We start from the raw sequence: 12,718 nt of genomic DNA on the forward strand, positions 1-12,718 counted from the left end.
TTGGCCTATAGATTATTAAAGCATGTACTAAATGTACATAGATATTAATTTTGATAAGAGACCTTATTGGCTCTCCAGAGGTATAAGCCAAACTATTATTCCTGCTGCAATAATGTTATAGTATTGTTCTCTTTATTCTCAATCTACCAACTTATGAACTTGATCCACAATATTCTAAAATATTTTTAGAATTTTTGAAAAATAAACTTTAACACTGTAACAACCATGTTCTTTTCGGGTAGCCTATTTAGGCCTCATTTCTTGGGTCAAAATTGGGTGGGTTGTTACAATTGGTATTAGTAGGGGTGTGTTCATTAGCGGGTACTTGGCATTTTGGGTAAATCGGGTACCCGGTTAGTGGGGTACCTTTTTTAATGGCTTGTGTCCTGGCCCATTACCCGAATAAATCAGGTCGGGCCACCGGGTACCCGAATGATTTAGTACTAGTATTACTAAATTCACATTACAACAACTTTTAGTTTTTAGGAAAATTTGTTGTGAATATTCCAATCTATTTTCAATTACCTGTCAATAATCTCACCTTTTGAAAATTGCTTTTTCAGTTTGTTGCCAATGGACCCTTTAAACAATGATGTTATATCAGATTAACTCTCATTTTCTCATTCTTTATAATAATCCAACCTATTTCCCATTACCTGTCAATAATCCCACCTTTTGAATTTTTTTTAATAATACAACCTTTGTTTGCATTTTGTTGCCAATGAACCCTTCAAGAAGCTAAATACTCAATTTCTCTTTGCCACTAGTTTATAATAATCCAACATATCTCATACATACATGTTAAGTCTCTTTTAATTTCTTTAACACATTTTTTCTTCAATTATTATAATAAAATCCACAATTTTTAAAATACTCAATTTCTCTTTGTCACTAATTAAAAGGGGTATTTTACTTTGAAGGGAAGTGAAAAAGTTACGACTATTATTAATTTTTAAAAATATTTTAACGTGTAAATTTCAACTTTATAAAGATAATATATAACAGGTTGGGTGTGGGTCAGCAAGTCGGGTCAAAGTGGGTTGGATTTTTGAACACCCCTATTTGATGGTATATGTATGTAAAGTCAATTACTATTTATGCAATGATCAACTTCATAAGCTTGGAAAGTAATAGCAATTTCATTTAGTTTCTTGAAGGGTCCATTGACAACAAACAAAAAGTAAAGGTTGGATTATTGAATAAAAATTTGAAAATGAGATTATTGGTAGGTAATGAAAAATAGATTGGATTATTATAAAAAAGGAAGAAGATAAGAGGTAACCTGATATAGTAGGTCATTTCTTTGAAGGGTTCATTGGCAACAAACTGAAAGCAAATGTTGGATTATTAAAAATTTTTCAAAAGGTGAGATTATCAGTAAGTAATTGAAAATAGGTTGGATTATTCACAATAATTTTTGTAGTTTTTATTCTTTCAAAACCCTAAAAAATCCAAATCTCACTTTTTAGCGGGTTATCGGGTCCCCGGTACATTTTAATATCGACCCATAACCCCACCTTGTTAAGGAGGGTCGAGTACCCGACCCAGATGTTTCAAATTTTTTGAAAATTTAACCTGCCATTTATCTTGTGGGTCAACGGATTGGGTCAGAATTATTTGAACAGCTCTAAGTATCATAGCGAGAGTCTTATCACTATAATAAAAATATTTATGGTAACAACTAACAAGTTATAGCAATGAGTAATATTATTGCTGCAAAAATTACATGTGTTGTAAAAGAAATCATCCATGTACAGAATGATGTCCAAATTTATTAGGAAGGTGAAAGTGCTGACTTTTGAAGTGTTATTAACCTTCACCATAATGTTAGAACTTCATGCCATTAACTTATAAAATCTTTCATTTTTGCTCATAAAATTTTAAGCAAAAAAAAAAAAAATCTTGTTATTTTCAAAAATTATAACATCGTCCTTCTTTTGGTCACTATTAGTACCAGCGAATAAATTTGTGGTAATTATTTTTTAATTTTTAGCTTGTTCTTCTCTTGTTCGCAAGCATTACCAATTACCAGTGAACAAGTGTTCACCTTAAAGTAAAACATAGAACAATTTATTTTAGAAATTAAAAGCTTTTCAAAACTTATATTGGAAATTTAAAAAAAATTATTTTTTTTTTCAAATTTTTACAATTATATTTCAAATTTTAAAAAAATTTGTTCTTACGTTTAATCGGAGCAGACTGCGGACCTCATTGTTTGCATTAAAAATTGAAGGTCCACGAGAATAACGATGTAACAAGTTGGCATATCTGACGTGGGACAGAAGATCAAAATCAAGTAAACCGTGGCATACACGTAAGACTCCAAACATCTTTCACACCACACGTTTAGATACGCTTCTTCTTACTCCCACGTGTCAATTCTCTATCTCTCTCTAAACCTCTTCTTTCTCTCTCATCCTCTTCTTTCCTCTCCTCTCGCCCAGTAGAAAATTTGTGCTAGTTGTTTAACTACTTGTTCTCTGGATTGCTATATTTCTGGTGCTCATTTTCTGAGATTCTTTGTAATTTTAATTTTGTGGGAGTTGATTTTGTGAATTTGATCTGAGTTTGAATTTGGATTTACTGATTTGCGAGTGGAATTGGAGCATGATGGGGTGAACTGTTGTCTTCTGAAGATGTTTGATTGGGACGATCAAGAGGTATTTTCATTTCCTTTCTTTTTTGCATTTTTTGATATAAATTTTGTTGATTTCGAGTTAGAAATCAGAAATTGAAAAGCTTGTTTGACTTTTGTGCTATTTCCTGTTAAATTTCTGTTTTTATGTGGACAATTTTGGTTGTTAATTTCAGTTTCAATTTAGGTTATAACGTTGAAGTATGAGTAATGAGACTTGTTATATGATAAATTTTCTGTACTTTCCTTTAAGTTTTATAGGGTTTTGTGACAAAGTTGAAAGAATGACTTGATGTGAGCCTTGTATAAAAAATATTCAATCCTAGTTCAGTTGTTACTTGTTATGCTTTCTTTGGGGAAAAGGGAAAAATTAGAGTGAGGGTGGGACGTGGATATTGGAAATGGATTGATGGGTAATGTTGCAGTTTATCATAGAGCAACCTATACTTGAGGTAAGCATGGCGTGTTTTGATGTTTCATCGGATTTTAGCTGTCAACATTCTGCATTTAATATTTGGAAAGAGAGTAAGGTGCGATAGCTAGCCTTGTGATGATTATAAAGTGTAGATGCAATCTAGTTTGTACATCAGCTCCAAAGAACATAGGATTATCTTCTGCAAGTGTAAAGATACAAATACCGTCCTCCCTTATGCAGCTATGGACATCAGAGCATATGAAGTTGGATTAAAGGGAGAGAGATTCTCTATAGCTTGGCATGAACTAGTTGTTAGTTGTGGGTTAATGTGAACTGAAGTGGAAGTGGAACATCAACATATCTTTGGATCAGTTTTTCTAAAGTTTTAATTGTGATCGTATCTAGGATGGATGTAAATAATGAGGAATCAGTAATTAGAGACATGTTTTTTTCTTTATAGAACTCCATGATACCACAAATCATCCATCATTTGCGTGATCCAACATCCAACATCCAAGCAATTCTAAATTAGTTTATATGTGTAATGCACTTAAATTTTGGACTCATTTCTTGTAGATTTAAGTCGTCCTCACCAAAATAAAACGGTTAGCCTATCTTTACTTTTGTAATCCAGTTGAACTCTTTCATTAAAGATTTCCCAATTGATAGTTGGATTAATATGAATTTGATTGCCAGTTCTATGACACAAAAATATCAACTTGAAGGGTAGAAGCCAATGGATTATGTTGTCTCAAAATTAACAAGTGGACTTGAATTTATGGATTCATTTGTGATCTTTGCAACTCAAACAAGAATCATATCTTTTTTATCACCTAATTTATTTCAAGATCTCATTTTCTGTTAAAGCACGTTTTGTAAAGTCTTCTCGTGCATGTGGCTTATGAGAAAAGTCAACAGGAAAGCGTGATCAAATTCATGATTTCATTGTGAAAAATCTTCTTTTCATAGTAGGTTCTTTAGTTTGTATGCTTTAGTATTTTATGTGGAATTTGGATCTTTCTTCTTTAAAGTCATGAGTCTTTAGTTGTTTTACCGGCATTGTTCTTGAGTAGGTAGCTATATTCAAAGTTCTCTCTATGATTAGAATTTTGGGAAAGTGACGATTGAGGAGCATCTGGTCCTTGGTGACTGAGAGATTCTTCAGCTCTAATAGTCTATATCTTTGCTGTAAGAAAGGGATTTTGCATCGATCCTTTTGCCTGTATTTATTTGTGTTTCTTGTAGTAACTTCTCTCACTCTTTTCCATTCAACTCTTCTTTCAATCTACTCGTCTCCCATGGCTATCTGTTTTTAGATTTCAAGTTGTCTAGATTGTCTAAGCTTACGCTATTATTTTTGGACTTGTTGATTTTATAATTTTTGTAAATGATCTTTCTTGCTATTGGGGACTCGCATAAGTCATTTTATTTTTCTTTTTTAGTCTTTTTCACTTGCTCTCATTGTAGCAAAGCTGTCCAACATTTAAAGATCTGTGTTGTGCATATATTCTTGGTCTCTGTGATCATTCTTCTTAATATCATTTTTAATTATTTTGAAAAAGAGCATTAAGCATTAAGCAACTGAATAAGGACGTTTTAATGGAACCTCTCAACAATCCCCACCCAAAAACTTATATTACTTGAATAAGAATTCTTGTTTCTTTTTTGCTATGTTGTTTTCTTCACATGCATTGAAATTTGTTTCTTACGTGAACAGAAGTTACTCAGGCGCAAGCAAGTTGAATTGTCTTCTTTGTATCATTTTTTTGTTCGGGGTTAGCATGGGTAGATTTGCATTATAGAATGAGGGTGGCAATGAGGATATCCATGAATTCTGAGCATCATCAGCTTTGACATCAAAATTCTCTCATGGTTCTTTTCAGGTTTTATTATATTGTGGTCCTTGAGTCAGTGTGCTCATATCGTCAGCCATTACTGCTTTTATGTTCATTATTGATGAATTTCAGCCTTGAAGGATCTGAAAATTAGTATTTATGTTTTTCATTTCAAATTTATAAATTTGTCTCTTTAGTACAAAGCCATTTGTCACGACAGAGCTTTGTAGAATAGTGTAGAAATTTTTTGGTGCATGGCCTACCCCAAATACCATGTGAGTAGACCGTTCATCATTTTGCATCTAGATTTAGAGGGTCATTTCCAAGGTCAATAATTTTGTTTGGAGGTTTTGCAAGGATGATATATTCATTTTGATGTTTCTAGTTGTTTGAAGGGTTATTGCATATATTGTGTGGGAACTGATGTTTATATGTGAAATGTGTGGTAAAAATGCTCAGCAAACAGTTGCTGAAAAATTATTAATGTTTACATTGGATATTCTAGAGTCTACTTCAAAAATTGAGAGACTGTAAAATTTGTGGAGTTTTGGTTTAAATGATTTAGTCATACTTGACTATATTAAAATGACTTGTTAATTTTTTTTTTCATTAGGGTGATTTGGAAAATTGCATATGTTAAGTTTCAATGCTGTACATTATGGAAAGTTGAAAAGTTCTGGCTTTTGTTAACTCTAGTTAGAGGGTTCGGTGATAATTGTGATCATTAAAGGTTCTATTTATGTTTATCTTTTTTTATTTGGCTGGTGTAATGTGGAATGAATTCAAAATCATCCTAAGCTCAAGTTTTCCATTCCATTACATGATTGTTATATTCTTTTAAGCCGCAGAAGTGTAGATTGTCTGTTGCTGTAGTTTTCAGTTTCTGCTGTTATTGTTTTTGGACTAAATGATTGCTTTAATGTATTTCAGCTAGCAAATATTTTATGGGGTGAAGATAGGGAAGCTGATGGTCACATTATCCCGTATTCAGAAGATATTGAGAAACAAGTGCTGTCTGATTATGGCAACAAAGATCAAAAGACACAAATTGGGGAAAATTCAAAAGGCAAGGATGCTGAAAACAACATATCTAATTCAAATTTTGTTGTAAATGGAAGTAAAAGAGATAAGAATGATATTCTTTCTTCTTCAGGAGCAATTATCGATTCTCAACTTGATATGCCATCATTATCTACTTCAAAAACTGAGAATGGGGACATAGGTATTACATTTCAAATAGTAGGGATATATTTGACGTGATACTATTATAAAATGGTTCAATAAATCATATGTGCATTTTGTTCGTTTGGTTTTGTTTGGAGACAAATCATCTTTTTAATAATATGTTATTGAAGAATTAGATGAAAAGAGGTATGTGTTATTCAAAGAGAAAACGAAAACGAAAAAGGTTTTTCTGTTGTTTTCAAGGAGAGAGAAAGAATAAAAGGAAAAATAAAGATTTGCTTGGAGTCCTAGTAGTAAACGGACTTCTGTCTCAGCTTTGTCACCAGTAGATAGCGTCCTTTTTGATTTTTTTTCCCTCTTCTATCTTCATTTTTGTGGACATCTTCTTTTCTTTTCTTCTAGATTCTTTTTCTTTTATTCTTCTTTTTTCGATTTTTTGGCTTTTTCTTTCTTCTAGTTTTCTCTTCATTTGGCTTTCCTTTTCATTGATTTTATGATCACTTCTTCCTGCTTGTTTTTCTTCGAATTTTACTCTTCTTCAATGTTTCTGTCTTCTTTATTCTATGTTCCTTTTATGACAATGTGAAAATAACTTAATATAAACAATTAGGCACAATTCCTTCAAATGTGGGTTTCCATACCCTCTTGTGTCATTTTACATTAAATCAGTGGCCTAATTCAACGATAAAAAATGTTTTGAAACTTTAATACAACAATAATATACAAAAGCTTGCTCTTGCACCTTGCGCTTAGGCTCCAGCACACTTGTGGGCCTCGGTGCTCCTCATGTCTTTTAAAACTAAGGCTTTGATGAGCAAAAGAGTATCATTCGGGTTATCAGCACTTTACTCTGTTGACAATTTGTCATTTAAGTGCTGCAATATATTATTATGTTCACTATCATTTATGAACATATACAGTGAGCATGCAAACATTTTTTGTCGATTCTACATGAGTTAGTCCCAGGTGTCATGTAGTATTGGAATATCCCCCCTGACCCTTGGTAGTTACGTTTGTCGATGTTGCTTTTACTGGTAATTTAGGATTTCATACTGTATGCTTTCATGGAGATTTATATGATATCAAACCCTTTGCCATCTCTAATACAATCTAGAACTAGAGCAAGTTAATATTTTTGATATTACTGATTTTTCTTGGGATTGTTGCTTTGGTAGTTTTGTTGATATGTTGGATTTTTGTAAAACATTTGTAGCTAAGAGAAGTCAGCTGGCTATTGGCTCTGAGAATTCCCCTAATCATCTTGAAGACAAGGAACTTGATCTGGTTGGAAACAGCTGGGCTAGCATTGGAAGTTTTGATGATCTTGATCGGATATTTAGGTAAAATAAGATATTTCCTTGATCCTTCCAGCTTCCGGTTGTGCGTATGCATGTATGTCTAATATTGTCTGGATTGACCTTATTCTATTGGCTGACACTTGCTGTTCAATGCACTTATTTAACCTTTTTGGTTGCTTATGTGAATACTTTTAACCTTCTGTGTTTAAAAACATAGAAATCTCTCTGTTAATGAGGATATGTGGTGTAAAGTATAGCCGTCTGTTGAAGAGGAAAACAGAATAAAATTATTGTGCTGTAGTGTGTAACTATTCCGTCAGAACTCTTGAATTTCATTTTTGGCACCGATTCATGATTACCCTGAAATAAGAGGTGTGTGATACTGTTTTCTTAACTCTACTCCTTTGTCTCCCCGAGATTGCTTCTTTGGGGGATGACACACAAATTAAGAAAAATAGAAAAGTGGGTATTTTAGTGGGTATTGTAGGTAGGGCCATGTCCTTTAGTGGGGTAAATACAGGTTTTAATGTAGAAAAGAGTAATAGATAGTAGGTTTTAGTGGGGTTTATAGGTGGGGTTATGTCTAAAAATATTAATTGGGTAAACTCAATGGGTCTGATTTACTAAATATCAGTGGGGTGGAGGGAATATTCTTTATGGCTGAACATATTTGTTCATTAATATTGACCAAGAATATTGGCCGATATCATGAGATATTCTTTGAACTGGCCTAAAATACGGGTTTTACATCTTTGTGATGCGGCTAGTATTGGTTTCATAGATTTGATAAGATGTTGTCTTGTTTTTGCACTATGGATACCATGTTACCTTGTTTTTGCCCTATGATTTTGGAAACAATTATGGTGTGGTGTAATAGTCTATTTGGCTAAAGTGTATTGTACGAAAATAATTACACGATTAGTCAAGTGTAGTAGAGATAAAATGTGTGTAAGTATTATATTGTAGCAAATAACTTGCAATATTTGAAGTGAGTCAAATCATTTAAACGAAAGGGAGGAGCTAGATGGTGATGCAAAGTATTACATCATCAAAATACTTGTATATCAGTGGTGATCTTAATGGTTATGCTGAGACACAAAGTGGTTATAAGAGTGTCCATGGAGATTTTCGAGATGAAACGACGAATGAGGAGGGAATGTCTAATTTTAAATTTTTCACAAGCATATAATTTGTTTGACTAGGAGAAATAATAAAGGTAGCTGCCTAATTTGTAAGGTAATACTAGGTGAACGTATAATGCCCCAACGGATTTTTCTAGGAAATTACAAAATAATATTAAGACACGCGAAGGAGAATTAAAGATTAAACGATAAAGATTTACTTACATCAAGTTACTGCCACTGAGCTTATTGTGATCTTAGACACTCAATAAAGGAAAAAAGAACAAAGACCCAAAGAACAAGCTAACAACCACATAAACAATCAACGTAAGAACAAGTGTTTTACGCAGTTTTTGGTACCCCTCTACTCATTCAAATGATTTTTTAATCTCATGTAAGTTAAATAATTTACAACAACTAGAAATCTTTTCAAACATTACAAGTGTTTGCTCTCAAACCTCAAATAACTTGAATGATATATGCTCACAATGTGCACACTCACTCACTTGTAACATTGCCATAGTCCATTCTAATTTTCAAAAACACGTTTAAAGGGAAAACGGTAACCAAGTCCTAATCATGGGAGTGTTATCACCACATTTATTTCTTAACAATAAATGTAAGGCTAAATCAACTTTAAAGTTTCTAGAAAAAAAAAAAAACTAAACAACTCTATACAACTGTAATAAATCCAAATTCAATCCTTAAAAATTTGAAATAACTAAAATTGAAAGAGGTTAATTCATAATCCTTCTTCACTACTTATAGGGGATTTTAAGTGAACCTCACTCCATGGGCCCAATGATCGCTAACCAGAAAAATAGAATGCAAGAAAAACAATAGAGAAAAACTACTAAAATTAGAAAATTGAGTTATTCCAACTTTATCACGTAAAATATTTAGGTTCAAAAGTTGTTTAAGAAGATAATGCAATTAGATTGAAAAATCATTTTGTGCACACAAGCTAATATCTTATAATTCCATTCATTTAGTTTAATGCAATTAAGGAAAAGAAAAAAAAAATGATATCTTGCATGAGGAAATTGCACAAATGTGAAAAAATCAGCCAAGTATTAAGAAATCAAAACCAAGACAAAACAAGAAGTTTGTGAGGCAAAATCAAAGGCTTTCTAAGAGGTGTTTGCTAAACTAGATTCTAATCAAGGCTGTTAGGATTGAAATTCTACATAGGATAGTTGACGGGGTAGAATCGAAATTGGTAGAATCAAATTGTAGGATCGTGTGATTTTACAAATATGTACTAATGTTTTTTGGATAGCTGATTGTAAATTATATTTGTTCTTTTTTTAAGATTTAAGGTGTAAATAAAAACTTATTTGACCTTATCTATTAAATTTTGAAATAGAATTCTTTTAATAATCATTTTTAAACTATGAATCAGGAAAAACTTGAATTTTATAATGGTATTGATATAATTGTTTTAGATATATATATTTATACATAAGTGAAATTTGGATTATATGAAATTATTTTAAGATTGAAAACTACCCTTGTAGACTCGTGCTATGATCCTACCACCTAAATCTTGAGCTAAGTTGCATCGCATGAATCTACCAACATTAAGATCGCCTATTTTTGAATCGTAAGATCGTAGAATCGTAGATTAGAATCGAGATTCTAATAACCATGATTCTAAAGGAGAAAACAATAGGATGAAAAAGAGAAGGCAAGCTAAAACTAATGACATATGTAGTAAAATTCATTAAGAATAAGGATAAGAACATTTTATCATAGGATGAGAAAATCAAGGTTTAATGGAGGTAGTATTTTGATGAGTTATTTAAGGAGAACAAGGAAATCTTATAGGAGACACAACAATTACTCCAGAATTGCAAAAAGGTGGAAGGAGCTTTGAATAAAATGATAATTAAGGTTTGAAGATGCCTATGGAAAATTGGAGTAGCTTAGCTTACTGATCTATTCAAAAAGATTTAGAGGACAAACAGGGGGCGAAGCAAACAATTTCGAGGCCCTGTCTAATTTTTCATAAATTTCTAAAAATGGGGCCCTTCATAATTACAAAGAGAAATTTAATTAAACTAAAATAAAAACTCAAAATAATTTTTATTTATTAATATTGATTTTATAAAATAATTTAAATTAAGTTGTTAAAAATTAAATTTTCATCTCTAATATTAAAAAGGAAGAGAAAAAATAGTAATAAATTTCATTGTTGATAATTGATTTTATGAATTGAAAAGTTTAAAAATTAAGAAACAAAATTTTGATTATTTTTATAAATTAAGTTGTTGTAATTAATATTTAATGAATGAGTAAAAATTAAATAATGTAAGAAATAATATATGGAAGTTAAAGAGTTGATTTGGAAAGAGTTAAAAAAAGAAAGAAAAAATGTAATCAATAGGATTTAAGCATATGACCATTGAAATGTTAATTAAAACCCAACCAACTACTCTACCTCAATAGTATGTTATTTCAATATAATTTCGTTATATGAGGCCCTTTAAGATTGGGGGCCCTGTGCGATTGGGCACCCCGCACACCCCTAGAACTGCCTATGAGGACAAAAAAGATGGCCATGATCGGATATAGTTTAATTTAAAATGATAATAATATACATGATATAATAATAAAATCATACATCACATCTACAGATTACCACATAGCTTTCTTATGATGCTAATGATCAATGTGATAACCTAATTAGATAAACATTGAGAATTAAATTTTAAGGCGCCTAATTTAATAAACTTATTCTTCTCCAAAATCAACGTCTACTAAATTTCTTATTCCATCGGAATGGTCTGATATTGTCTTTCTTATAGTTGTTTTGCCTCGGCTTCTGGCTTTATAAAATTTATTTTGCCAAAAAAATAACATAAAAGATAATTATTCTCAAAAGTACTTGTTTTATGAAAACCAAAATGAAAATAAGAGGAAGGGTAAGAAAAGAAAAGGATAGAATTAGTGTGAAGTAAAGAAATGGTACTACAAATTACCAATTTATTAGAAAATAAACGAGAATTAAAAAAGGATTGGTTAAGGCAAGTTAAGAATGATGTATGGGAGTTTTTTTATAAAATAAAATTGTTTTTAAATTAGTTTTTGACATTTAATTAATGTGCTTATTTTATTTTGAAAATATTAAAATATTATACACTCTCACTATCTCTTAGTTACAACCTAGGATGAAACTTTGCATAACTCCTTATACTTTTCGATGACCTATATGATCTTTATAGACCCCAAAAGCTAGAGGAATCAAATCTTTAAACAATGGATGCTCGGGTGCTCGTCCAACTACAAGTTTTCTTATTCGAGCATGTGAGTTGCTCATTTGACTACTCATTATGCTCCATCTAAAACCCTTTGTGAGTCATCTCCATGCCTTGTTAGTAGTGCAAAAATGCAGGTGTCAGCCACAGTTGCAGTTATTTTACACCTTTACGATGCGAGTAGAACCAATTCGGTAAATTTTAAAACATTTACTATATACGGAACAATGCGGCCTTATTTTTGCACTACGCATGTCACTACTTGCAAAGTCACAATGATCACTCAAGCTTCCAATGTGCACCAACGCAACGGTGCATTCTGTCTTGTTACTTTTTTTTGTTCGTTCAAGCGGCTTCGTTGCTTGTTCGAGCCTCGTTCTAGCCTAACCACTGATTATTTGTCGCAAAGTGCTTGTTCCAGCAATGCCTCCTAGCAATCCTCTGCCTTCATTGCACATCATAACTTGTTTCAACTCATGCTAGTGTAGACACACATTGACTTGACCATTCCTTGGACAATCACTACGAGTTTGACTTGACTTTGACCAAAGTCAAACCCACATGCTCTTAAAAAGAAATTTATAGTTTTGTTGCCATGGTGTTTCAAAAACCTTGCAATAAGCATTCCTTTGCATATGTATGTAGCATACACAAAAACCACTAAGCTAAGTGATTGTTTTTTTTATATATTTTCGTTTACATTAATAAATGAATTTTTAATTTTCAACCAACATTAGAATGCATGAAATCCACATCTCATCTTCATCTTATCATCTTCGATCATCACCATACATTTTCTCGATCAAATCATTTGATTGATTTCAACATCAGCTAGCCATGACATCGCCTTTATCGATCTCTTTGCTCAATTTCATAATCATTATCTTCATATATTAACACTTTTCATTTAATAATAATGATTGCCATCATCAACTTTTGCCATCATCTTGACCATCACGGTGAATATAACCT

The 12,718-nt window shown here is 31.9% G+C and overlaps 1 protein-coding gene across 4 annotated transcripts in view; it reads left to right on the top strand.

The window, feature by feature from the left end:
• The first annotated feature begins 1,904 nt into the window (after positions 1-1,904).
• Positions 1,905-12,718, top strand: part of LOC130800617 (protein LNK2) — a 29,856-nt gene continuing 19,042 nt past the window's right edge. For 2 of the 4 annotated variants that reach the window (XM_057664161.1, XM_057664162.1), the window contains exons 1-5: positions 1,905-1,971; positions 2,234-2,660; positions 5,816-5,951; positions 6,039-6,107; positions 7,284-7,410. In XM_057664161.1, coding sequence (XP_057520144.1) covers positions 2,637-2,660; positions 5,816-5,951; positions 6,039-6,107; positions 7,284-7,410 — 356 coding nt within the window. In that variant the 5' untranslated portion in view covers positions 1,905-1,971; positions 2,234-2,636. Of the gene's footprint in view, positions 1,972-2,233; positions 2,661-5,815; positions 6,108-7,283; positions 7,411-12,718 lie in introns of all 4 variants that reach the window. The other 2 variants (XM_057664158.1, XM_057664160.1) reach the window with 1 other exon arrangement.

This window comes from Amaranthus tricolor, chromosome 15, assembly GCF_026212465.1.
Source record: "Amaranthus tricolor cultivar Red isolate AtriRed21 chromosome 15, ASM2621246v1, whole genome shotgun sequence".
Lineage (NCBI taxonomy): Eukaryota > Viridiplantae > Streptophyta > Magnoliopsida > Caryophyllales > Amaranthaceae > Amaranthus > Amaranthus tricolor.